This window comes from Macrotis lagotis, chromosome 3 (genome assembly GCF_037893015.1).
Source record: "Macrotis lagotis isolate mMagLag1 chromosome 3, bilby.v1.9.chrom.fasta, whole genome shotgun sequence".
NCBI classification, from domain to species: domain Eukaryota; kingdom Metazoa; phylum Chordata; class Mammalia; order Peramelemorphia; family Peramelidae; genus Macrotis; species Macrotis lagotis.
The window spans coordinates 216,370,187-216,395,726 of record NC_133660.1 but is presented as its reverse complement, the minus strand read 5'-3'; the positions used below and the strand labels follow the sequence as shown (position 1 = coordinate 216,395,726).

The following is a 25,540-nucleotide window of genomic DNA, read 5'->3' as shown; positions in this document are numbered from 1 at the left end:
TAAGATTCCTTTCAGCTTTTACATTATATATTTTAAGGGTCTTTCTAAACTGGAGAATCCTAGGATTCTCTGAATCTAAACTTCAAAAAGTAGAAATAGGAAGGACCTAACAGAACCACTTAAAAAGAAAGAGAGACAGAGTTTTGTTTGGCTTTATTTTAATTAAACTGCTTAAAATATTTACACATTCAAGTTCATTGTGTGTTCATGAGTTTATCCTAGAATTCAAGGTAGAGAAACTCATCAGTGATTTAAATTTTTTTTTATTTTTATAATCACAATTTTCCCAGCTTTCTTCTTTTGTGAGGAGGCAGACATAACAACTGTGGTGTCATTTGGCTTTGATAGTGGATTTGGGATATCTATAGTGGATGTCTAAGCATCTATAAAGTATGTATAGGTATTTTTCTAGCTCCATGTATGTAAGCATATAGAATGACAGCACAAAGAAAAGAACAGAGAATTTTTTAAACAAGTTATTACAATTGAAATTTCAGAAAAGTCACTTAATCTTGAAGCTGCCAAGGATATGGAAGAAGAAATATACAATTGATGTAGACAGAACATCAGTTTTGGAGAATGAAGTATCCTTGTTTCTCCCGTCAATCTACAGAACTCAGTGAATGTTCTTCCAGAAAAAACAAAACAAAACGCCTCAAACCAAAAAATGCCACTCTATATATTCTGCTGTTTTGGACAAGGGTTCTAGTTTTCCTACTCTGTTACCAACTAGCTGCATGACTTTTTAAATAAGTCATTGTGTCTCTCTCTAGGCCCTTATCTTTCAAACAGTGCTACTTATTTTAGGCCAACTTGAAGAGAAAAAATGTTGCAAGTGGAAGTGCTTCCAACTTGCAGTGAGAAGACTTGGCTTACAAATCCTGGTTCTGCTACATTATGACCTTGAGCTAGTCATCACTTTACTGGGCCTCAGTTTCCCCATCTGAAAATTGTGTGTGTGTGTGTGTGTGTGTGTGTGTGTGTGTGTGTGTGTGCCTGGTTCTCTCTAATCCCACCCCTCCTTTGAGCTTCCTTGATTGATCAGTAACTGGAGATCCAATTGCCATTTTCCATATCAGTATAAACAAAGTGAGGTCAAAGATGTAGGTCTAGCATAGTAAAACAAAGAGCCCAGTGTCTGGAGTCAAAGGACAAGGGATTCAAATCTTGGATCTGTAGCTGAGTGAGTTCAGACTTTCATTCTTGGACCTCAGTTTCTTCTTCTGTAAGTTCTAAAACCTAAGATCATGAAACTCTACACGATATGGCCTCTAGTAGCCTTTCAAGATGATAACTTCAGGAAAACTGGTGGAAGTGGCCGTTTTCCAGAATGATATCCATGGCAGGGCCTATGGAGATTTATACTCTATATACTCAAAGCTTTTGGGGACTCTGTACCCTTCCCCCATTAGACTGTGCTTTATAAGGGTGCCCATATTCTGGAATGGAGGATGCCCCCACAAGTGTGGTTTACTGGATAAACCCACACAGAATCATGGCATAGTAGAAAGAATTATGGGTTTGGCTTTCAATGCTGGCACGTTACAAGTTGTGTGATTTTTTGAGGAATTCACCTATCTTCCCGAGGGCCTCAGTTTCTTCACCCATAAAACTTAACTGGTATGAAGGAAATAGGTGACCTTTGAGAGACATTTTCTGTTCTAGATGTATAGCCCTATGAATGGAACTATATATATATGTATATATATATATATATATATATATGGAAGAACTAAGCAGAGACAGAAGCATTTCATTTCAGATAAGCTGTTTCTTGCTTGATGACCTTAAGGCTTGATAATTTTCCCTTTGTTGGAGGATGGATGGAGCATCAGCCTTAGAATCAGAAGACTTGACTTGAGTTTTAGCATCATCATTTCCTAACTTTGCTACTTGCTTCCCCTTTTGGCTAACCTTTCAGGGTTCTAGGCAACTTTCCAAATCCACAAATTACAGGATCTGCATCAACAAAAGGAATTTCCTTACCAGGAATTACCCACACTAAAGAAAACTCAAGTTCAGACTGAACACAAGTTCGTTCAGGTCTAGAGTTCTGTTATTTTCTGAAGCCCTTACCTGGGATCCTTCAAGTTTCTGCTAAAATCCCATCCTCTTCAAGACTTTGCTGGTACTGCCCCTGAAAGCTAATGCCTGCCCTGGGAGATTATCCAACCCCCATATTGTTTTCTTATACACTTTGTACATCGCCATTTTGCAAGGTATCTCCATTTGTTTGTGAGCTCCATGTCAACAATGACTGTCTTTGTGTCTTCAATGCTTACCACAATGGTTTGACATATGGTAGATGCTTAGTGACTCGATGGCCCCCATTTTCTTGTTGAGCTACTGTCTCTAATTCTCAGCAATGGTGTTGTGTGGTTACATGCAATTTCTAGCTTCTCAACTGTCTGGGCTACTGAAGGAGAGCCAAGTCCACGAAGACACTAAACCATTTTCAGTATCTTTTAGAAGTGGGTTCCTTTAGAAGACCCATTGTCTTGCCTTATAGAAAAACTAACAGGGTGGGGTAGCATGGAGGAAGACTGCCACCCTGTGGTTGCATGGAGGAAGAGCAATCTGGATATCCCATTCTGTTCCCTGGGAAGAGGCTGGTCAGCCTTGGCTTAAAGGAAGCACTACAATCAGGCCAGGCCCAAAGAGGGTGGCCTTGGGCATTAGGAAGTCCAAGAGAGAGAGCGTATGTGTGCTGGCACAGAAAGAATATTGGACTTGTTCTCAAAAGAGACCTGTCTTACCTCAAACCTTACTAGCTGTGCAATCCTGGGCAAGACAAGGAGCCCCTCAAAGCCTGTTTCCTTATTTGTAAAATGGGATCCTTAGAAATCCACACTGACTGCCTCACTGGGTTGTTGCAAGGAAGGTGCTTCATAAACCTTAAAGCACTATAGAAATGTGAATTATTTATTATTATTATTATTATTGTTATTGTTATTACTTCCATCTGTTGTTGCTTTGACAAATATAGGGGGGCTGGGGAGGAGGGCTAAAGTCAAGCTTAGGCAGCCTGTAATGGCCCTACCATAAAAATAGAAAGTTAAAAAAAATACCCCAAAAGCTACTTAAAGAAGTATTTACATTATCTGACTTTTAAAAAGAGGAAAGAGGAAGGGTGAAAGGGGGAGAAGGGGCTGGGGGGAACCCTTAGTGGCCATGGCTGATGGGGGCAGGATGCTCTTTGGGGCTGCTTATACTAGATACTGAGCTGCTTGGCTTAGGAAGCAAAGCAGCTCCCTTACCTGGAGCTTCACCCACCCTTTGGTGCATCAGGGGAAAGCACTTTGTAAATCTTCATGATAAATTGATAAAGACATGTGAGTGGTTGATAACAGAAGATATATAGGGAAAGTAGCTCTTGACCTGGAAATAAGAGACCAAATTTGAAGTCTCAGCTCTGACACTTGCTAGAAAGTTACTTCTTTTCCTTGGCTTTCATTTTCCCCTTTGTACAATTGGGGGTCGGACCAAGTCATTTCTTGAGGACCTAGTAAGTTCTAAATATTATGATACTGGGGTGGGGTTTTTGTCTGTCTAGTTATTTACAATTATGTCCAATTCTTTGTGACCCCTTTTGGGTTTTATTTTGTGTTTTGGCAAAGATACCAGAGTAGTTTCTCATTTCTTTCTTTAGTTTATTTTACAGATGAGGAAACTGAGGCAAACAGTGTTAAGTGACTTGCCCAGGGTCACACAGGAGGTGTCTGAAGCTAGATTTGAACTCAGGTCTTCCTAACTCCAGGACTGGTGCTCTATTACCTCCAAAATGCCACCTAGCTGCCCCTTTGATACTAGGGGTGGTATAGTGGAGGGAAAAAAAGCAAAGGACCTAGACTCCAGAGATTTGGGTTCAAATCTGCTTTCTGAATCTCATTAGCTATGAGACCTTGAACAAGTAACATCTGTCTGATTCCCAGTTTCTCCGTCTATAAAATGGAATACTCAAATCCATCAAGACTTATTTTATAGCCTTATTGAGAGAAAAGCACTTTGGAAATTTGAAAGTATAAGATACATGGGAGTTAGTGTTAGAACTTCTGCTAGGGTTTTTTCCTTAATTAACGGCAAAAAAAAAATGCAGTAGTTTAAGGAAATTCACCATTTTGGGAAAGAGTTGATGAGGAAGAAGAAGCTAGTCAAGGTGGGTTTGTAATCCTGGACTCAGATTTTTTCTTAGGTACGTTGAGTGTCAAACTAGGGGAAGGTTGGGGGGTAACAGGGGGGAGGGACAGGATTTCCCTATCCTTAGTGGGGTCTCTTTCTGGTCTTTTCTTCTGTTGCTAGACATTTCCGATTAGGCCTTTGAGACTACCTGCCAGTGATAAAGGTCATTGGGTATAAAAGATATCAGAACAAATACACAAATATTGGGGATGGGGGGGGGAGTGAACACCAGGAGCAGGGAGTCTGGGGAATGCCTTTGGCTGCATGTATCTGCTTGCAATATTTGTGTTTGAGTTGGTCCAGTTTTCAAGTCCATCCAGTGAATATGAAATGAGATGTGTCCTGTTTCAAATGGGTGCATCAAATGACCATTCTTCTGGGTGTCTTTTTCAGGGCTATCCATTTCCAGCGTGAGTTATAGCCATGCTCGCCATTCTGTGACCTCCCCGGGGTAAGGAGGGGAAGGGACCAGGGGAACAAAACGAGACAGAGAAGAGTCTTCCATGTTTGTGTTCAGTTGCAAACATCAGCTAACCAGGTAGCTGTGCATCTCTCGAGAGTTGATGCTCAGAACCACGCCTGAGTGATTACCTGGGAAGACACAAGAAGTGGCACAGGTATGTGGGTTAGCAGGCTTATTTCAGCAGGGTCAACAATGATATTAGCAACAATCTCAGGTAATTGTGGAACAGCTATGTGGTTGTACCTTCTGTGTGCTTAGGTTTGGGGTGGGGTGGGAGGTAGGGTTCTTAAATATTGTTTTGAATCTGCAGTAGATCCCTCAAATTCTATTCCAGTGACTGCCTAAGATGGTGGTTGGTGCCTTTAAAAGTATGATAGTCTCTCAAAGGGAGCAGGTGAGGGGGAAGAGTGGGACGGGAAGCCTCCGTCCAACATGCCACTGACCTGTGACTGGGCAGTGACTGGCATCGGCAATAAGGGGATTCGGTGGCTGCTCAAACTTCCCCCTCTCTCAGAAGAGGTCACTGCAAGGCAAGGGCGTGGAGAGGTCCCAAGGTGGGGGGTGGCGAGAAAGGAGGCAACATAACATATATAGAAAATAGAATAAATGACTAGATGAATCTGGAAAACTGGTGCTGTGAAAAGTCCAAAGTTACAAGAGGAAAGCGAACAATAGAAAACTTGTTGAACAAGTCTGCCATTTTCTATCTTGGCGAAGTTTTGTAAAATCAGGAAGGTGGACTAGATGATTGTGACTGTCCCTCCCAGTTCTAAAAGTCTATGATCTGAAGAATTTCAGTTCTTATGATCTAAAATTAAGTTCTAGAGAAAAGTAACTAGCAGGAGATTGAGTGTGAGTGATTATTCCCTCCTCTCCCACTATCAGTGTGGTCTTGAACATTGTACTGAACTCAAAGCCTCAGTTGCTTCATCTGTAAAAGGAGGATAATAATGCCTTTGTTGCTTGAAGGCAGGATCAGATGGGTTCATAGAATCACACACTTTTAGAGGTGTAAGAGACCACAGTATCCATTTGATCCATTCCCTGAAGAATCCACCCTATTTCATAGTAGAGCAGTTGACCTCTCACTGGAGATCTTCAAGCTAGCTTCTTCCAGCTCTAAGGTCTATGATTCTCTGTGTACTTTTTCGAAGTTAGAGTCTAATTTTCTTGGCAGAAAGACCTGAGTTAAATCACCACCTAAATAAGTCAGAACCATATCAGGGACTCCATTGGTTCCCTCTATCTTCCTGGCTTCAAACTCAAGAATTTGTCTTCCCCATATGAAAGGAACAGATTGTAAGGAGATGCTGCAGATCATAACAACCAAGAAAGAAAGGAAGGAAAAAAGAAGGCGAGATTCTGGAGGTCAGGTGAACTTTGGAATAATCATAGGGGCAACTGCAGTCCAAAGTATCCAAAATGAAGTAGGGTGGCTATCCTTTGAGCCCTGCTCTGTCAACACTTGTGTCAAACTCCTTCAGACACTAAGTAGTAGATCAATTTAGGAAAACTCTTAGAAACAGATTATTGTGGGGCCCCAAGCATGGGACCTACCTTCCTCAGATAAGGTTATTATATCAGAAGGGGGTTTGGGTAGGAGTGGTCAGTGAAATAGGGCTCAAATCCTCTTTGTTGGTTACTTTCAGACCCGATATGTGGGAATCATGCTGGACAGGAAAGGAAACTTGCATTTCTCTAGGAGCCAGGAGTCAGAATTTTAGTCTTTTTTTGGCAACTAAGTTACTTTGTGACCTTGAATTAGTTCCTTTCCTTTGCAGGGTCTCAGTTTCTTTCTTTGTAAAATAAGGCAATTGGATTGGAATCAAAGGTCCTTTCCAGTTTTGATATCCTATGATGTGGAAGAGGACTAAGAGGGATTTCAGAACTTATAGTTTTAGAAAATACATAACATAGAGTATGTGCTTTCTTTTTGACCTGGCATCCACAGATTCAGGGTTGGATTTCATGGGTCAGGAACATAGATGAAAACAAAATGAGATCTTTATTATAATATTATGAGTTCCTTTAAAATTCTCTGTGTTTCGTACTTTTGAAAACCTTCTAAGAAGAGATCTATTGCCTTTATCCAAATAATAAAGGGGTTCATAATATCAAAAAATGATTAAGAACCTCTATTATAGAAGGTGAAATATGCTGGAGGAAAAACATTGGAACTAGGAGGCACCTTAGAGGACACAGATTGGGAAGAGCTGGACATGTCATTAGAATCATACCTCACCTCCATATAGAGACTCTTAGGGAATATTTTTCTCATCAAAACCCTTTGATATCTCAGACAGGTTCAGGGACTTATCTAAGGTTGTATAGTCAGTAAGTGGCAGCATCTAGCTACAAATCCAAATCTTCTAATTTCCAACCTAATGCTCTTTCTTCTACATCTCACTGGCCAGATGCCCTTGCCAACACAGTGGTCCTGTCCAGTACATGGATACTCAAAGGGAAGAATGAATATTTAAAGGACATTTTGCGGGGAAATCTAATAATAATAATCTGTGGAACCAGAATTTAAATGGATTCATTTCATATAATGAATTAGACAGAATTTAACTTGGAATTCTCTGGATGAAGGTCAGCCAGAAGAGTAGACACAGCAAAAAGAAATGAAGGAAATAGTTCATCTCCCATATATAGAATGATTGGAGTTTTTATCAGGACTTGTGAGCATCAGTTCCTTCATCTATGAAGTGAGTGGATCAGACTTGATGATTTTATAAACCTTCCCTCTTTTTCTAAATCCTAGGATTTATGATTTATGTAAAAAGTTTGCCAGGAAGAGCAAGACATTGGTATCTACTTTACTGTTGTCATCATTCAAGAAAGGAGTTGGGCATAGTGGAATGATCACTGGTACAAGAATCAAAAAATTAAATTCTTGTCACCATTTCTGTTGCTACTAGCTGTATGACCTACTTAGGTAGAGCCATTTAACTGTCTTGAGCCTCAATTTTCTAATCTGTTAAATGGGGCCATCAGTCTAAATGTTTCTTTATCCTCACTTGGGGTCTCAATTTTCTCATTGTAAATAGGAATAATTCTTGTTCTTTCTCATAGGATTGCCATGAAACTCCAATGAAATAAAGGTGGAAACTGCATTTGAAATGGAAAGTGATGTTGGACAAATAGATCTTTTGCATGGGTGTCTTGCAGGAAATTTCCATATCTATACATTTGACAGAAATGTAGGAAATTTGAAACACAAAATATTAAAATCATAAGATAATTCAGATTTCCAGTTTGATTCCTTCCTGAGAAGGAAATCTGAAAGAATGGAAATTCCTTGAGGGCAAAGACTCATTGAATGATGAATAACAAATGGTTCACCAACCTTTGTCCACCTTTCAAGATGTTGTGAAGTAGAAAGCACCTTGGGTTTTGAGGGAGAAGTCTTGATTCTGCTAATTTTTTTTAACACATAGAGTAAGACATTACCCATTCTACAATTCTTGGTTTTATTATCTGATTATCTAAGGTCCCTTCCCGAGGAGACCTCTAAATATTGAGATCCTTAGAACTTGCCTCCTTGCCAAAGCGGCCACAAAATTGTCTAGGCCGATAACGCATTTGTCTCCTCATGGTCCTGCCATCATCATGTAATTCTTTTTGCTTCCCAGGTGTGGAGTGTTATCAGTGTCTTTATCATGAAACTTCTCCCTTCCCCTAGCAAAAATGGTTAAGAGTCAACATGATCCATTGATATCAAATTCTAGCAGCTGAGTAGAAAATCAAGGAAGGGTTAAATGATAGGAAAGGGTGCTTGGTTTTTCCCCCCCAAGAGAGATTTTAAAGGGGGAAAAATTATTTTGTACTCAGCGAAAGGTGAATAAAGGAAGGTGAAGTTACCTCTGGTGTTACCTAGGGTTTGAGAATCCACATCATCATCTATAAACTCCTCACCCTGGATGATGTTCTGTGTGTCCTCGCTGTGGTTGACTGGGCTAGTCATCTCTTGTTCCTTTTCATTGTGCATCTGGGCATAGACGGTTCTGCCAGGTAGTTTCCTGAGGTAGAGAAGAAAAAGACCTAGGAATCAGTCAACATATATCAAGTGTTCTGTAAACCATAGAGTACTTTCTAAACTTGAATTGCACATCAATTATTATTGGTATTACTTGAATATTAAAAACATCTGGGATTTATAATTGGCATGGGAATTTCCAATCCCAAATTCATACAGGACTTAATAGAAAAAGGAATTGCTATGCAACATTCCCTCTCTTTTGATGGTGGTAATGATGGGTGGGTAAGAATGATGGGGGGGGTGATATCAGTGGTGATCTCAAGTAATTTCACAAAACCCTAATTTTATGTTCTCTGACCTACAATAAATTTGGATCCCAGATCACAGTGGTTCAAGAGAAGGAGAAGATAATGCTATGGGACCTTTCTTTTTTGTTAGGGTATATTAAATATAGCATGAAAATTAGGTGGTACAGTGGATAGAGAAGTGTGCCTTGAGTCAGGAAGACCTGAATTCAAATATGTCCTCAAATACTTGTTAGCTTATTAGACCCTAAACAAGTCACTTAACCCTATTTGCCTCAAGTTCCTCGTCTGTAAAATGTGACAGAGAAGGAAATGTCAAATCACCCTAGTTTCTTTGTCAAGAAAACCCATAATGGAGTCACAATGATAAATGAAATAACTGAATAAGCTATAGCAACAACATTAAATATAGCGATAAATGAATGATATTTAAGCTTATACTTTTGTAGCACTTTAAAGTTTGGAAAATATTTTGCTTAGAATAATCTTATGAATTGAACAGGATAGGTATTGTTATTTCCATTTAGTTGATGAGAAAATGGAGACCCTGAGAGATGAAACTATTAAATTATTTTAATTTAATTTCAGACCTTAGGAATGAATTGAGAACCCTTTCCTGATGCCAAGTCCTATGGCCTTTAAGTTCTCTTAAAATTGCAGATCACCCAGATTGCATCCATATGTAGATTAATCCAGAAACACAAGCAAAAAAAGTTAGTTGTTTTTATGGTTGAAATAATATTAGACTGGATGTCAAAAGACCTGGGTTTTTCCCTCACATTTGTAATGCTTTCTAGCTCCTTTAAATCTTTGTGTTGTCTTTCCCTTTAAAATGAAGCTGATTGAAGGCAGGGATTTATTTGTTATATGTGTAACCTTATTTTTATATAGCTTTGCACAATGGGAAATTGGGCATAGATGCTTTATTTGCCATGATGTTTAATCCATTCAGCAACTTGTAAAGTAGTTCTATGAAAGTTCTATACATAAATCTGCAACATAACTGACTCACAAGGGTATATGACCCAATCTTAAACATGCTGACCCATGAGTGAGGGACAATATTTACCATAAAATGACAATGGTTTGGGGAAGAAAAGTTAAGTTAGACAATGGTCAATAACTCAACACCCCTGTATTTTGCTTTCAGAGCTCATGCTTTCACAATTTGAATCTCAACTCTTTAAATCACAGTGATCTTCAGATACATTGAGAAAATCAGATATGACTTTTGGTCAATGTTTGTTCTCTTTCCCATTGTAACTGTCATACCCTAAATTTAGCTATTCTCCTAATCTCCTCAATCTGCCATTCCTGCCTTAAATAATAGTCACTCTGTCTCACAGAGTAGGAACTACTTAGATCAATGAGAAATTGAAGAACAGATTGGTCAAAACAGAATTTTTTTCACTGACATGCTTAATTCATGTAACTCACTATTTTTAACTTCCTTAATCCACATTTTGGCAAGGAGAGAAAAAGGTGTGTCTTTTCTTTCCAAAGGAAAAAGTAGGTCCTTTTACTGGTCTATGTTCCTTCTCTTTCAAAGAAAAACAAGGAATCCTCCAGGTTTCTTTGCTGGGCATTGGATTCTTCTATTATATACTTTCTCAGGTGCTCTTGTTTTCTGTGATCTAACTTTTCCACCTCTGTTCTCTCTTTTCCAAGTAACATAAGAAAAAGAAAACCCACTACAATATGTACAGACAATCAAAATAAATTTCCATGTTTTCTGGTCATCCCTCCCAAAATATGTGTCTCAAGCTTGTTTCATTATGAGTCATTTGGAACTCTAGTTGGTCATTACATTGATAAGATAGGAGCACAACAGTATTCCATCACATTTATATACCATAACTTGTTCATCCATTCTTCATTGTATGACCATCTTTTCAGATACTCATTCTTTGCCATCTCAAAGAGCTAAGGATGTTTTTGTGTATCTTTAGAGTTTGTTTTGCTTATAACTAATCTCTCCCTTAATAATACTGCTGTCATTCAGTTGTATTTAACTCTTCATGACTCCATGAACCATCTGTCCATACTTTTAATTTTGTTTTGACAAAGACTCTGGAGTGGTTTGCCATTTGCTTTTCCAGCAGATTACTTTATGTCAGTGCTAACCACCACTACAAACACAGCAACATCCATGAAGAGAATTGCCCAGAATCACATAGTTAGAAAATATCTGGGGCTAGATTTGTACTCAGGTCTTACTGGTTCTCCTGGCTCTAGATCCATGTATCACCTAATTGCCCCCTCCCTGAATATACTTTCCCCTAAATTTGCCACTCTCTTCTTTCCTTTCCCTCCTATTTCCCTGTTAATTGAAATATTTTTTTTAAAATAAACTTTTGTTGATGTCTTCTATCTTAAGATATCATCAGTATTCTTTGTATACCTATCCTTTCTTCTCCCATATCATATAACAAACAGTATTTTTAAGACAATAAAAAAACAAGAAAATTCAGCACAAATGAACCGAATTCAACACAACTGAAATTCAGCACAAATGTCTAAAAACATACAAATGTGTGACATTGGCAGAATTCCCATGAAGGAGTGGGTTGGGAGGAACTTCTGTTGTATCTCTTTATTCCTAGTCTGCTTGATCTTTATAATTTTGATTTCTTTGTGTGTTCCACTTTCAATTTATATCATAGTTATTGTATATTGTTTTCTTGGTTCTACTCATTTCACTCTGCATCACTTCATATAGATCTTTCCATGCTTCACTATATGTATCACATTGATCATTTCATATAGCACATTCCCCAATTAATAGACATCTATTTTTGCCAATTTTCAATTGTTTCTAATCACAAAAGTATGATGGTATAATTTGGTGTATATAAGTATTATTTTCTTATCGACGACTTCCTTGAGGTATAAGTAATGTAGTCTTTAGTTAAAAAATTATGGACATTTTAGTCACTTTATTTTCATATTTCTAAGCTGTTTTTCCAAACAACGCCAATATATTAGTGCTCCTATCTTCCAACAACCCTACCAACATTTAATGTGTCATTTTTAGAAGGTTATTGCTAATTTATAGATTATGAAGTGAAACCTCAACTAGTGATTTGGAACATGCTTTTAAAATGTTGTGAATGCTGCACAATTCCTTTGAGAAATGTTTGTTTATATCCTCAGATCATTCACTTACTGGAGATTGGCTTTTAGGCACGTACACATACACAGTTTATATATTGGATTCCAAATTCTTAACAGAATAATTTAAAACAAAGATTTTTTCCTAATTTAACAAATTCCTTCTTTGTCACAGGTGCATTCTTTTTTTATGTGTAGAAGCTCGATATCTATTTTATCTCCTGTAATTGCATGTATCTCTCTTTTAGTTAAGAAAACAAATCCCATTCATTACTGTAAGAGGTATATAATCTGTTACTTTTCATATATATATATATATGTATGTATGTATATATAGTATGAGTTTTAAATTTAAAGTCACATATCCATTTACAATAATTTTTAGACTATGGGATAAAAGTATTAGTTTAAGTCTAGTCTTCATTTTCAAGTGTTCCCAGCAATTTTTAATCAAAGAAATAGCTTTTCCCAAGTTATTTATTATTTCCCACTTTCTCAATACTGGGTCAGGTTCCATTAATTATGATCATCTTTTGTCTAGGCTGTTGAGATATTTCTATTTTAATACCAATATCAAATAGTTCTGATGGTTGGTTTTTGACCTATGAAAGTGTTTTTTTGTTCCTTCATCATTACTTCTTTTCAACATTTCCCTTGATTTTCGAGCTTTTGTTTTTCCAAGTGCATTTTGTTACTATTTCATCAAATACTATAAAATGTTCCCTTAATAATTTGATTGGTATAGAACTGAGTGTGAATTAACTTCAGTAGTATGGCTTTGTTTATTATTTTGGCATGGTTGAATTGAGTGCTGAATACTCCTCCAGCTATTTATGTTGTTTTGTACTTTGTATAAGTCTCGTGTATGCTTTGGAAGCTTGATCTCCAGATAATTTATACATTTTTTGTAGTTATTTGGATGAAATTTCTCCATTATTGCTTTTTTTTCTGTTTTGTTATTGTTTTATAGAAAGGCTGTTGATTTTTGAAGATTTATTTTGCAACCTGAAACTTTGCTGAGCCAATTAGTCATCTCAATTATATCTTTGCTGATTCTCTAGGATTTTCCAAGTATTCATATCAGCTGCAATTAGAGATAATTTTATCTCTTCTTTTCTTATACTTATGATTTTAATTTCTTTCTTGTTGCTTTAGCTAGCATTTCCAGAACTATATCAAATGATAATGGGGAGAGTAGACATTCTTTCCCATATTTTTTAGGAAAAGATTCATGCATCCCCACTGCATATAAAGCAGGCATTTAATTTTAGATATCTTTTTTATTTACAACATGACCCTCTATGTCTTTACTTTGTAGGATTCTTATCATGAAAGAGGATTGTACTTTACTGCATCTATTGTCTTTTCTACATCCATTAAGATAATCATGTTCTTGTGGATGATTTGGTTTAAAATATGCTTAATTACATTGTTTTTCTAATGTTGAACTATCTTTGCATTTTCAGTACACATCATACTAGGTTATAATAAATGATTTCTTGGATAAATAGCTGTAGCCTGACAGAATTTTGTTTAAAATTTTTGAAACAATATCAATGATTTCAGGCTATAGTTTTACTTCTGTGTTGTAACTTTCCCTATATTAGGACTGCATATGTCTCAAAAGAATTCTAGTAGGGTAATTTCTTTCTCAATTACTTTAAAATAATTTGTAAAATATGAGTAGTATTTTTTTAAAAGTTTGATAGAATTAATCCTGTTAATCCATTGGGATAAGGGGTTCTTTTTCTATGGTAGTTCCTTTACAACTAGATTTCCTTTTCTGAGATTAGGCTATTGAAGGTCCTTATCTGATCTGGTAATTAGGGAAGTTCTACTTTTGACAGTATTTCCCTATTTTTTTTGTGTTCTCAGTTTGTTAGCATATTGCTACTCATTATAGATTCTGATTATTCTTCTTATTTCTTCCTGCTTTTGTTGTGGTATCATCTTTCTTCATTTGCTCTCTTCCTTTTAATCAAATTAGATAAAATATTTGATTTTTTCTAAAAACCTGTTTTTAATTTTATTTATCACTTTTATGGATTATTTTATTTCCAATTCATCTATTTTTATGTAATTTTTAATGTCTTTTTTATTTTAAGTTTATTTGTTGGCTTTCCAGTATTATAAAATGAATATTCAATCCATTAATCTTTTCTTTTTCTATTTTGATAATGTATGCTTACAGGGATATAATTTTTCCCCTGGAGACAGCTTTGGGCTGCATCCCAGAAATTTTATATGCTGTTATATCATTATCATTTTCCTTCATATAATTATGATTTGTTCTTTGATTGATTCATTACTTATAATTTAATTGTTAAGCCTCCATTTGAGTCATCTTTTGTTTGGGATTTCTAAACCCATTATTGTATGATGGTCTGTAAAGAATGTGTTTACATTTCTGCTTTTTTGCATTTGTTTAAAATATCTCTGTGCCCTACTAAATGGTCAATATTTACATGTGATGCTGAGAAATATGTACATACTTTTATAGCCTCATTTAGTTGTCATAAGTCTTTTAATTCTAGTTTCCCCAACAATTTATTTAGTCCTGTATATAGTTTCTTCTAAAATTATTTGTTTTTGCTTTAACATATAGCATAATTGCAATTATTGCTTTTTTTTGAATTTACTTGATGCATGGTACATTTTTTCTATCCCCTTAGTTTAGGTTTTATTTTCTTATCCAATTTGTCACTTTCTCATTTTATTGGAATGTTTAATTCATTCACCTTTAAAATTACAATTACTCCCTCTTTCTATATAAAATAATACAATGTTTCTTTAATTATTTTAGCTTAATCTTAGTTTTAAGGTGTTCCTGTCCCCATTATATCCTTTCTCTTCATCCCTGATGCTCCCTCTTATGTGTTACTTCTTTCCTTTTGGCATTTTATTTATTGATTTCTTCAGTTCTTCTCCTCTTTTCATCTCTATTAGGTAAGTAAATCCCCCTCCCCCTTCATCTTCAACCAGTCTTGTTCATTAGTTTTTTTTAAATTTCATTTTTGTGTCCTTTTCCACTGAAGATTGCTCTTACTCTCTTCATTATCTATCATCTCTTTCTGTCTCTTTTAGAGCCTCATTTTGTGGTTCATGACTCCAATTATCCAGTCCCTCTCTAGTCTCTGTATTCCTCATGCAATTGAAACTTCTGAGATATTCATTCTGGGCTCTGCCCTCTAGGTAATTTATATGCATCATAGAACTTGCCTCTTGGATTCCCCTTTTTTTATTGTGCTTCAAACCTAGAATAATTCCTATTTCTGCAGGTGATAGAGCAGACCTTGCCCTGTCTTCTGAATTTTTTCAATTGGTATTTCATTTTCTGACTTCAGAAGTTTGTATTCAGATTTTGTGAACTGTGTTCTTCTAGGATACCTACGGTATTTGTGTTGTCTCTATACATCTGTCATTTAGATCATTAGGTTTTGCTTACATAGAAAATGTATTTTCTTTTAATGTTATTGTTTCTTGCATTTCTCCTAGATTGTTTTTGAATTTTGTTTATTTATAGCCCAATTCATTGTCCTTTATTCTGTTTCTTTGGTGAGACTTGTTACTGCAGAGGCCAACTTTTCTATTTTGCACCTTAATTTTTTTTTTGATGAAGGACAAAAATTCTTCTCTCATACTCTCATTTCTCTTTCAAACCACTCCGGAAACATGTATTATAGTCCCCAGTTCTCCTCAGTTTTTCTATTTTGCACATTATTTATTTATTATTATTTTTGCTGTGAAGGACATAAATTCCACTCTTAATAACTCTCAAATCTCTTTCAAACCACTCTGGAAAAATGTGTCATAATTCCCAGTTCTCCTCAGGACCTTCTCCCTCTGATGATAATGCAACCTACCACTGATCTATACCCTTCCCTGGTTACCTTTCTTCATTATTATGTAGCTGAAAATCTCTATAGGTCCATGTCTTACCACTTGCACAGATGACAATTGATGCAGGAGTTTTAATTCTTCTCTTCCTGAGAGTCTTTTCAAATAAAAATTCCCTTAGACAACTCACCATAAAGATCTCCATCTTTTTTTTTTTTTCACAGAACATCTCTCTTCTCCCATAGGAGAATAATCAGTGAACCTTCAAAGCAAGGTCTCTCTCTCTCTCTCTCTCTCTCTCTCTCTCTCTCTCTCTCTCTCTCTCTCTCTCTCTCCTCTTTGCCCCTCTTCATCCACTCCTCTAGGGTCTTTTCTCTTTTTGAGAGATGACAAAGATCATTTTCCCATCATTGATAGTCTTAGATTTGACCTGGGCATATCACATACTTCCCTTCCTTTTTTTCATGCACGCTTCCACTGTGTAATGTAATCCCAAGAAAAACTCTGATTCATCTGCAAGTAGGATGTATAAGATTCTGTCCATAATGCTCAAATCTGTCTATTTACTATTACTTTCGCCTGATTTCTCTTTTCAACTCTGTTTCCTTGTATATATTTAAAAAATATATTTTGGTCTCTGCTGTTACTATTTTGCTGTTGTGGTCCTTGGTTGCTGAACCTTTTTTCTTTGTATTTCTGTTATCTGGGTTGTTCAAGAAACAAATAATTTCTTCAGGTCTGATTTTCTTTCTAAGAATGTTTCAAATGACTCTTTTATTGAATGTCTTTCTTTTTTATTTATATTTAAGCTCAGATTTTTAGGATAAGTCACCTTGAACTGCATCCTGAGCACAATTGCTCTTCAGAGCACACTGCAAACCCCATGCATTTTCTGATGGTTGCAGAATATTCTTATATTATTCAAATTTCTATTCCTTTACATTTTTTTTAGGTTTTTGCAAGGCAAATGGGGTTAAGTGGCTTGCCCAAGGCCACACAGCTAGGTAATTATTAAGTGTCTGAGACCGGATTTGAACCCAGGTACTCCTGACTCCAAGGCTGGTGCTTTATCTACTACTTTATCCACCACCTAGCCGCCCCTTTCCTTTACATTTCAAGGCTTTTCTACTGATTGCTTGCAGAACTTAGTTTTGAATTATAATTTTGAATTTAGCCACTATATGTCTTGGAGTTTGCAGGCTTGAGTTTTTTTGTGGAGATGAACTTTGAATTTTTTCAATTTAGTATTTCATTTTCTGAGTTCAAAAATTCTTAATAATTTTATGTTTGTAATGCTTCTTGTGTTTTTCTTACATTATTTTATTTTGCTTTTGTGAACTATATTGTTCTGGGAAACTTATGATCTTTTGGCTATTTATATTTTGTCATTGGAATCATTGTTTTGCTTGTATGTATATTTTTAATGTTATTCTTTCTTGCATTTCTCCTAGATTGTTCTTTAATTTTGAATATTTGTGGTCCCAATCCATTATCCTTTCTTCTGTTTCTTTGGTGAGACTTGATACTCTGCTCCAGCTTTTCTATTTTGCACATTACTATTTTTTTTTTTTTGCTGTGAAGGACAAAAATTTTTCTCTCATGAGACTTGCATTTCTCTTTCAAACCACTCAGGAAGTATGTGTTGTAGCTACTAGTTCTCCTCAAATTCCACAGGGTCTTTTTTCTTATTGAATATTATTTAATTTTCCTTTGTTTTACAGTATTTATTCACAGAGGCCTGAATTTGTTTAATAACTTGGAGGCTATATTTCCTTCTGTTGTCAGTGTTTTCCCTATTGACTTTTCTGCTTATAATGAGGTCTCTGGTAATTTCAACATTTTTTTTCCTCCTTTTTTTTCCCCTACTGCTCACTTTCTGAGTCCCTCCCCTCTGATGGTGGCTTTCTTGGGGCTAGATCTCAAAATACTCAGGACACAGAATGAATCATAAATTGTCCAATATGTGAAGAAACTAAGGAATTTTTTTCTTTGTGAATTGGAACTGACATCAAGTGAATGCTGGGCTCTTTTATCAAGATCACGTGGAAGGCAACATGGTCTCTTCACTTCTCCAATCTTCCTTTCTACATTCCTCAATCATCTTTTTTCTTTCCCTCCTATGATTATGAATTTTAATTTTGTGATCTCTCTCATGAGGTGTGACAATTAAAGTCTTTCCATTTTTATTTTGCCCTTTGATTCTAAGAGATTTGGGCTATTTTCTTTTAAAATTTCTTGAAAAAGGATGTATAGCCTCTTTTTTGGTAATGGCATTGAGATGATCCAATAATTCTTAATTTTCCTTCCTCAATTTGTTTTCTAGGCCAATTCTTTATGCTATGAGATACCTTAAATTATTTTTCTAATTTTTTTCAATCTTTTGATTTAATTTTAGCATTTCTCATTGCCTCAAGGAGTCATTGGTTACTATTTTATCCACTCTAATTTTCAGGGAGTTTAATTGCTTGGTCAAGATTCTGTGCCTCTTATGCCAAGCTGTTAATTGTCTTTCCAAGGCAGCTAGGTGGTGCAGTGGATAGAGCACTGACTTTGGAGTCAGAAGGATGGGAGTTCAAATGCAGCCACAGACATCTGACACTTAATAGCTATGTGACCCTGGGCAAGTCACTTAACCCTGACTGCCTCATATCTAGGGCCATCTCCAGTTGTCCTGATCCATATCTGGCCACTGGATATAGATGGCTCTGGGAGGAGGAAGTGAGGCTGATGACTTAGCACTGATGACTTTGACTTCATCAAATTCAATTCATGTGCTTGTCATGGCATCACTTGTCATAGTCTCCTTTGGGAACAAAGGACAAATACCATCAAAATTCTCTTTCCAATTTTTTCTTCTATAAATCTGATTTCCCCCCGCTCTATTCTTAGCCCCAAACTCTCATTTCATTTCTAAAAAAATTAGCTTAAATTTTTTTTGCTTCATCTCTTCTATTCTAGTTTAACTTTTGCACAGGCTATGTTTTAAACTTTGCTTGAAGTTGCTTTGGATAATTTTCTTCTTTGGGATGTGTCTTGAACTTCTACCATAATGATTCTTTATGGTGGAATTTGTTTGTTTAATCATTTTTCTAAATTTCTTTCTGCTTTTAGACTTAATATTAAGACTGTGTTCTGTGGCTTTTCTAGAGGGAAGATCTGGGCCAATTCCTTTGCTATTTTCTTTGCTGGGAACCTGACAGATTTCAGTGCTCCTAGATTGGTCTGTTCTTTGGCAAAATCTATTTTCTGCCTTCTTCATGTAAGCTTTGCAAGTTCCTAACCTGGGTTTGGATCTGAGAAAGAGTAGACTGCCACTGGACTCAACCCTTATGAGTCAGTTGAAAAAATCCTGTTGATTTGAAATAGCAGAATTGAAGGTTCCCTTTTAGTCTAGGATTCTTGTGTTGGTTATTCTTCTGGGTTAGATTTTCTGTGCCTGGGCCTGAGTCATTATTCTGCTATTGCTGGCTATTTTTTTAAACTTCCTCTTTTCTCTAAAAGTTGCCCAGGAATATCACCAGAAATGTCATCATTGAATACATTCCACCCTGGATCTGTAACCCAGAATTGGGGAAAGAGTGGCAAAGCCACCAGTTGGCTCCTGTCTCCATTTAGTACTCTGGTGTACAGTCTCTTCCTGGAGATGCCAATGTAGCAGCCATGGCATGTTCTTGGTCCAGTTCTATTCCCATTTTTAGCATCTCTCTCTCTTTGCTAAGCTGGATTGAAAAACTGAATCCTTGTGACTTCTTCAGACTTTGCCCATCAGGATGCAGTCCAGTGCATTTTCTCGTTCTCTTTGGAGGAATTTTGTGGAGGAGAGTTTGTCATGTTGCATCCTACCTTTGTATTCTTTGAACCTAAACCTGTGTACAAATTACCTTGTTTTCTCCTCAGTTAAAAATGTACTTAATTTAACCTTTTGTTGGTAATCAATCACTCTGCCACTGACTAGCTGTTTCACTTTGATGAACCACAGGTTCCTCATTTACCAGTTGTGGGCACTTCCCATATAACTTTGGATAATTTGCTTCTACTCTCTGATCCTCAGTTTCCCCTCTGTAAAATGCTAAATTCTCTACATGTGTTACATTAGCTACAAGTCATTGTAGGTTGGTGGTTGGTGCAGAAGGAATATTCTGTAAACTATAAAAGAGTATATCAATGTGAGCTGCTAATATTATAATTTACAACCTACTCACAGACACTAATCATTCTAAGAATCCATAAGAGCCATAAAGATTTCAATGAACTGAGATACATTTAAGTTACATGACCCCTGAACCATAGTTTTGAAACCTGACCTCCTGAAGAGGGATGTGGAAGCTAGATATGAGAATATTAACACAATCCTGTCATAACATTTCTAGTAAGGCAATCACTATGAATAATCTTTCCCTCTAGCTGACCTTTTCTTTACTTTCTTAAGATATCCAGGAAAGAGAACAGTGCTTGAACAGTCAAGTACATGTGAATACTTTGGGAGGGAGTTTCAGAAATGAAATTAATGAGTTTTTAATAAGAGAACTTAAAATAACAGTCCATGATCTATAGGTTCCAGCTCACTGATTTGGCATGGTTAGACCACTTTTGTTAGAGACATCATGCCAGGGCAGAGCTCTGAAACAGAGGAACTAAGTTTAAATTTTGTTGCTATTACTCATTAGCTGGATGACTTTCTGTATGTCTATTAGCTGTTCTTGGCCTCAAGTTTCTTCTCTTGTAAAGGTAGGGCTGGTGAATCAGAAGCTCTCTGAAGTTCCTTTCAGTTCCAAATTCTATGATCCTATAATTATAGTAGGGAGAATAAGGAGGTGTCCAGCAGAAGGGTGGAAGACAGGACTTTGGAAAACACTGAGTTAGTGGCAGCTCATTACATATTTTCCAATAGACATCACACAGATATGCAGGTCTTTCCCTTCAGTTATGACGTCCCATGTCTTCTATGTAAATGGAAGAAATTTCCCTCAGTGGATCCTCTTTGGAGTTAGTATTAATAGTAACATCTTAGAGTTAGAGGAGCCCTCACAGATTCAATTATGGGGAAACTGAAAACCAAAGATGCAAAAGGACTTGCCCAAGGTCACATAGATAATGAGTCAAAGCTAGGATTTGAATCCTACTCAGGAATCAATGTTCTTTCTACCCTTCCATTACTTATCCTCTTTCTGAGGAGACTTTCTCCTCTTTCTGAGGAGACTTTCTCCTCTTTCTGAGGAGAATTTCTCTTCTTGGGTAGTCTAATCTTTTTATTTTCTCTTGTGCTTTCTTCTGTGGCTTTATCTTATTGGAATTCTGTTTCCTTTTAAGGACCAAGGGTCAGTCAAGTATATAGATTCTATAATCAATGTGGTATCTGCTTAGTGATTGTTACTCCTGCTGTTCAAGTGACTCTTCTGGGCTCATGACTATTATGGTTGCAAATACTACAAAGAGCAAAGGAGAATCTAAGTGACTTGCCTGTAGTTACAAAGCTAGACAATGTCTGAGGCTTGATTTGAACTTAGGTCTCCCCACTGACTCTTAAATCCAGTACTCTATCCACTTTGCCATTCTGTCTCTAAGAATAAAAAAATGAATCGAAATATATCAAGGGAACACAGAAATGAAAAAGAAAGTAGACATTCCCTTGTCCTTGAAGGAAAGAGCTTTCTTGTGACTATTTTGTATGACTCATTGCTTAATCTGGAAGATAATAAGTATTTAATAAATATTTATGGTCATGGAGTGAGGGAAAAGAATAGGTCACATTTGCACTAGTACTCCTGATCTCATAGAAGAACCAAAAGATCCTCTGGGGAGAATTTGTAGAAGGCCATGAACAAGAATTGCAGAAGATGAAAATTCAGAACTAGCTTGCAATCTCTTCCGGTAGAGGATGAAATCATCTTGGGATAATCAATGTTTATATTGAATATATGAGTATATCTGTGATCTCACTGATGTGAATATTGCTTCAAGTAATGCAGACCACAGTCCTCCTTACCTGTTTATCTGTTACAAAATGTAACTTTTGCATAGCAATTTGAATAGTTAATTTTAAATTCTGATTTCAAATAAAGTTTCTGGGCAACTATCAGCATTAGATTCAAATTTTGATGAGAGTTTCTAGTGCCCATGTGTTAGAATGTATACATGTTGTTGAGGCATATGTGCCATATAATGGTGAACCAATGGGAGCAATTTGGCATAATAGATAGAGAGGCCACATTTAGTCAAGAAGAGCATGCTATAAGTTCTTACAAAACATCCTGGCTGAATAGCTGGAAGGAACTCATTTAATCTCTTAATCCTCCTGACAACTTTTGAAAGACTGAATTTTAGGGTAGATGCTGATCTGAATTGATGGAAAGAATTTCTATGCTTGGATTTTTCATATTGATGAAATCACACACAAGGGCCAATGATGATGAATGTGACGGTTATCCCACCTTTTGAGGTTTACAAAGTACTTCTTGCCAATAGCCACAGTGAGATATTTAAAGCATTTTTATTCCTAGTTTTGGTGTTGTTCAATCGTTCAGATGTACCTGAGGGAGGATCATATAGTAGATAATAGTATGCCAATATTTTCCATTAGATTTTCTTGGCAAAGATGCTATATTCATTTCTAGTTTCTTCTCTGGTGGATTAAGGAAAATAGAAGCAAAATGACTTGCTCAGGTCATACAGATATTAAGTGTCTAAGGTCGTATTTGAACTTAGGCCTTCTTGATTCCAGTCTCAGCACCCTGCCCACTGATTCACCTAGCTGCCTCCTAGCCCTGTTCTACAGATAAGAAAATGAACAATCATAGACATGAAATAATTTGTCCATGGTCACATAGATAAAAATTAAAGGTAGGATGGTCCGATAGATAAGAATTAAAGGTAGGATTCATGCTCAGGTTTCTCATTTCTGTGCTATTGATTGTTAAATCTTTTACCCAAATTTAACCTCTCTTCTACCCCCCCCCCGAATCACATTTCTTTTTTTTTTTCAGATGCAAAATCATGGTTTATTTGACAAGCTGAATCCCCTAGACACTTATCAGTCAGCCTAATAACAGTGGATTTGGAGCCAGAGATCCTGAGTTTGAATCCCTCTTCTAACATGTAATGCCTATATCACTTCATACAAATCAATTGACCTCTTCATAATTCAGTTTACTCATCTGTAAATTTTAGAGACAATATGACCTCTAAGGTCCTTTCTATCTTCCTGATAGAGCAAGTGCTCTATTCACTGCACTACCTAGCTGCCCCTCTAAGGTCTTTTTTTTTTTTTTTTGGATGGAACCGTTAAATTTATTTTTTGTTCTCATTTTGTACAAATGTTTTTCTTTACATTAATAAAATATACTTGTTTACAAGTAAACAAAATATCCCTCCCCCCATGAATATAGATAGACTTGCTTGGGCAAAAAAATAAAGGGGGGAGAAAAAAATTAAAACTAAAAAAAATAATAGTAATAATTGTAGGTATGGCCAGGTGGTGCAATGGACGAAGCACCAGCCCTGGAGCCACGAGCACCCGAGTCCATATCCAGCCTTGTAAACCCAATAATCACTCAGCCATGTGACATGCAAGCCTGATCCCCACTGCCCTGCAAAAACCAAAAAGAAGAAAAAAAAAAGACCCAAAATAAAATAAAATAGTAATAATAGTAGGGGTGGCTGGGTGGCAGACAGAGCATTGGCCCTTGAGGCAGGAGCACCTGGGTCTGAATCTGGCCCCAGACACCCAATGATCACCCTGCTATGTGGCCCCAGGCAGGCCACCCAGCCCCACTTGCCCTGTACCCTCCCCTAAATAATAATAACAAAAAATGTGTTTCAGTCTTTGTTCCAACACCATCAACTCTGTCATGAGTAGATCACATTCTTTATGATAAGTCCATCACAAAAGTTACTTCCATATTTTTCCAATGTTGCCATTGCTGATCACAACTCCCTCCTTTCTTGTTTCTCCACTACCATGTACTGTATTTTCTCTCTCCTTTCACTCTGACTCTGCTGTAGGGTAGTTGAGTGGCGCAGCAAACAGATCCCTGGTTCTGGGGCCAAGAAGCCCTGAACCTCCATACCACCCCTTCGGCCCAGAATCCACCTGGCCCTATGGTCATGGGCAGGCCTTCCAATCCCAGCCCCTTGCAAGAAGTAAAAAAGAAAATGTGTTACATCTGACCGCTCTCCCCCCATGGTCCATCCTCTCCTCCTTTATTCACATCCCCACCCCTTCCCCCTGCTCCCCCCTCCTTCTTACTCCAGATGTCTATACCCCATTGAGTATATTTGCTGTTTCCTCTCCTAGCCATCTTTGATGAGAGCAAAGGTTCCCTCATTCCCCCTTGCCTCCCCCCTTCCATATCATTGCAATAGCTCACTGTAATAAAAAAAATCTTATTATGTGAAATAGCTTGGACTATTCCCCTCTCCTTTTTCTTTCTCCCATTCCATTTCCCTTTTTTCTTATTGACTCCATTTTTATACCATATTTTATCTTTGAATTCAGCTTTCTCCTGTGCTTCAACTATAAAAGCTCCCTCTACCTGCTCTATTAACTGAGATGGTTCATATGAATATTATCAGTATCATTTTTCTATACATGCAGTTCATCCTCATTAAGTCCCTCATATTTCCCCCCTCTCCTCCAATCTCCATGCTTCACCTGAGTCCTGTATCTGAAGATCAAACCTTCTGTTCAGCTCTGGCCATTCCAAAAGGAACCTTTGAAATTCCCCTGGTTCATTGAAAGTCCATCTTTTCCCCTGGAAGAGGACATTCAGCCTTGCTGGGTAGTTCATTCTTGGCTGCATTCTAAGCTCTTTTACCTTCCGGTATATTGTATTCCAAGCCCTACGAGCTTCCAATGTAGCTGCTGCTAAGTCCTGTGTGATCCTGACTGCAGCTCCATGATATTTGAACTGTGTTCTTCTGGCTGCTTGTAATATTTTCTCTTTGACTTGGGAGTTCTGGAACTTGGCTATAATATTCCTGGGGGTTGGTATTTTGGTATCTCTTTCTCTGGGGGATCGGTGGATTCTCTCCATTTCTATTTTGCCCTCTGCTTCTAGAATATCAGGGCAATTTTCCTGTAGTAATTCTTTGAAAATGATGTCAAGGCTCTTTTCCTGAGCATGACTTTCAGGTATTCCAATAATTTTTAAATTATCTTTCCTAAGTCTGTTTTCCATATCAGTTGTTTTTTCAATGAGATATTTCACATTTTCTTCTAATTTTTCATTTTTTTGGTTTTGAAGTATTGATTCCTGATTTCTGGTAAGTTCATCAGTCTCCCTGAGTTCTATTCTTTGTTTGAAGGATTTATTTTCCTCAGAAGGTTTTCTTATCTCTTTTTCCTTCTGGTCAATTTTGCTTTTTAAAGCATTCTTCTCCTCAATAACTTTTTGAACTGTTTTATCCATTTGACCTAAGCTGGTTTTTAGCATGCTATTTTCTTCAGCATTTTTTTTGGATTTCCTTGACTAAGCTGCTGACTTCATTTTCATGTTTTTCCTGCATCTCTCTCCTTTCTTTTCCCAGTTTTCCTTCCAACTCCCGCATTTGATTTTCAAAGTCTTTTTTGAGCTCTGTCATAGCCTGAGCCCAATTTCTGTTTTTCTTGGAGTCTTTAGATGCAGGAGCTTGTGCTTCCTCATCTTCACACTGAGTATTTTGATC

The 25,540-nt window shown here is 36.9% G+C and overlaps 1 protein-coding gene across 3 annotated transcripts in view; it reads right to left on the bottom strand.

Moving 5' to 3' along the window:
* Positions 1-157: 157 nt before the first annotated feature.
* The window catches only part of SORCS2 (sortilin related VPS10 domain containing receptor 2), a 1,216,578-nt gene continuing 1,191,195 nt past the window's right edge, over positions 158-25,540 (bottom strand). The window contains exons 26-28 of one of the 3 annotated variants that reach the window (XM_074229836.1): positions 8,561-8,664; positions 5,086-5,165; positions 158-4,770 (exon numbers count right to left, since the gene is read on the bottom strand). In XM_074229836.1, the coding sequence (XP_074085937.1) occupies positions 4,747-4,770; positions 5,086-5,165; positions 8,561-8,664 (208 nt within the window). In that variant the 3' untranslated portion in view covers positions 158-4,746. Of the gene's footprint in view, positions 4,771-5,085; positions 5,166-8,506; positions 8,665-25,540 lie in introns of all 3 variants that reach the window. The other 2 variants (XM_074229834.1, XM_074229835.1) reach the window with 2 other exon arrangements.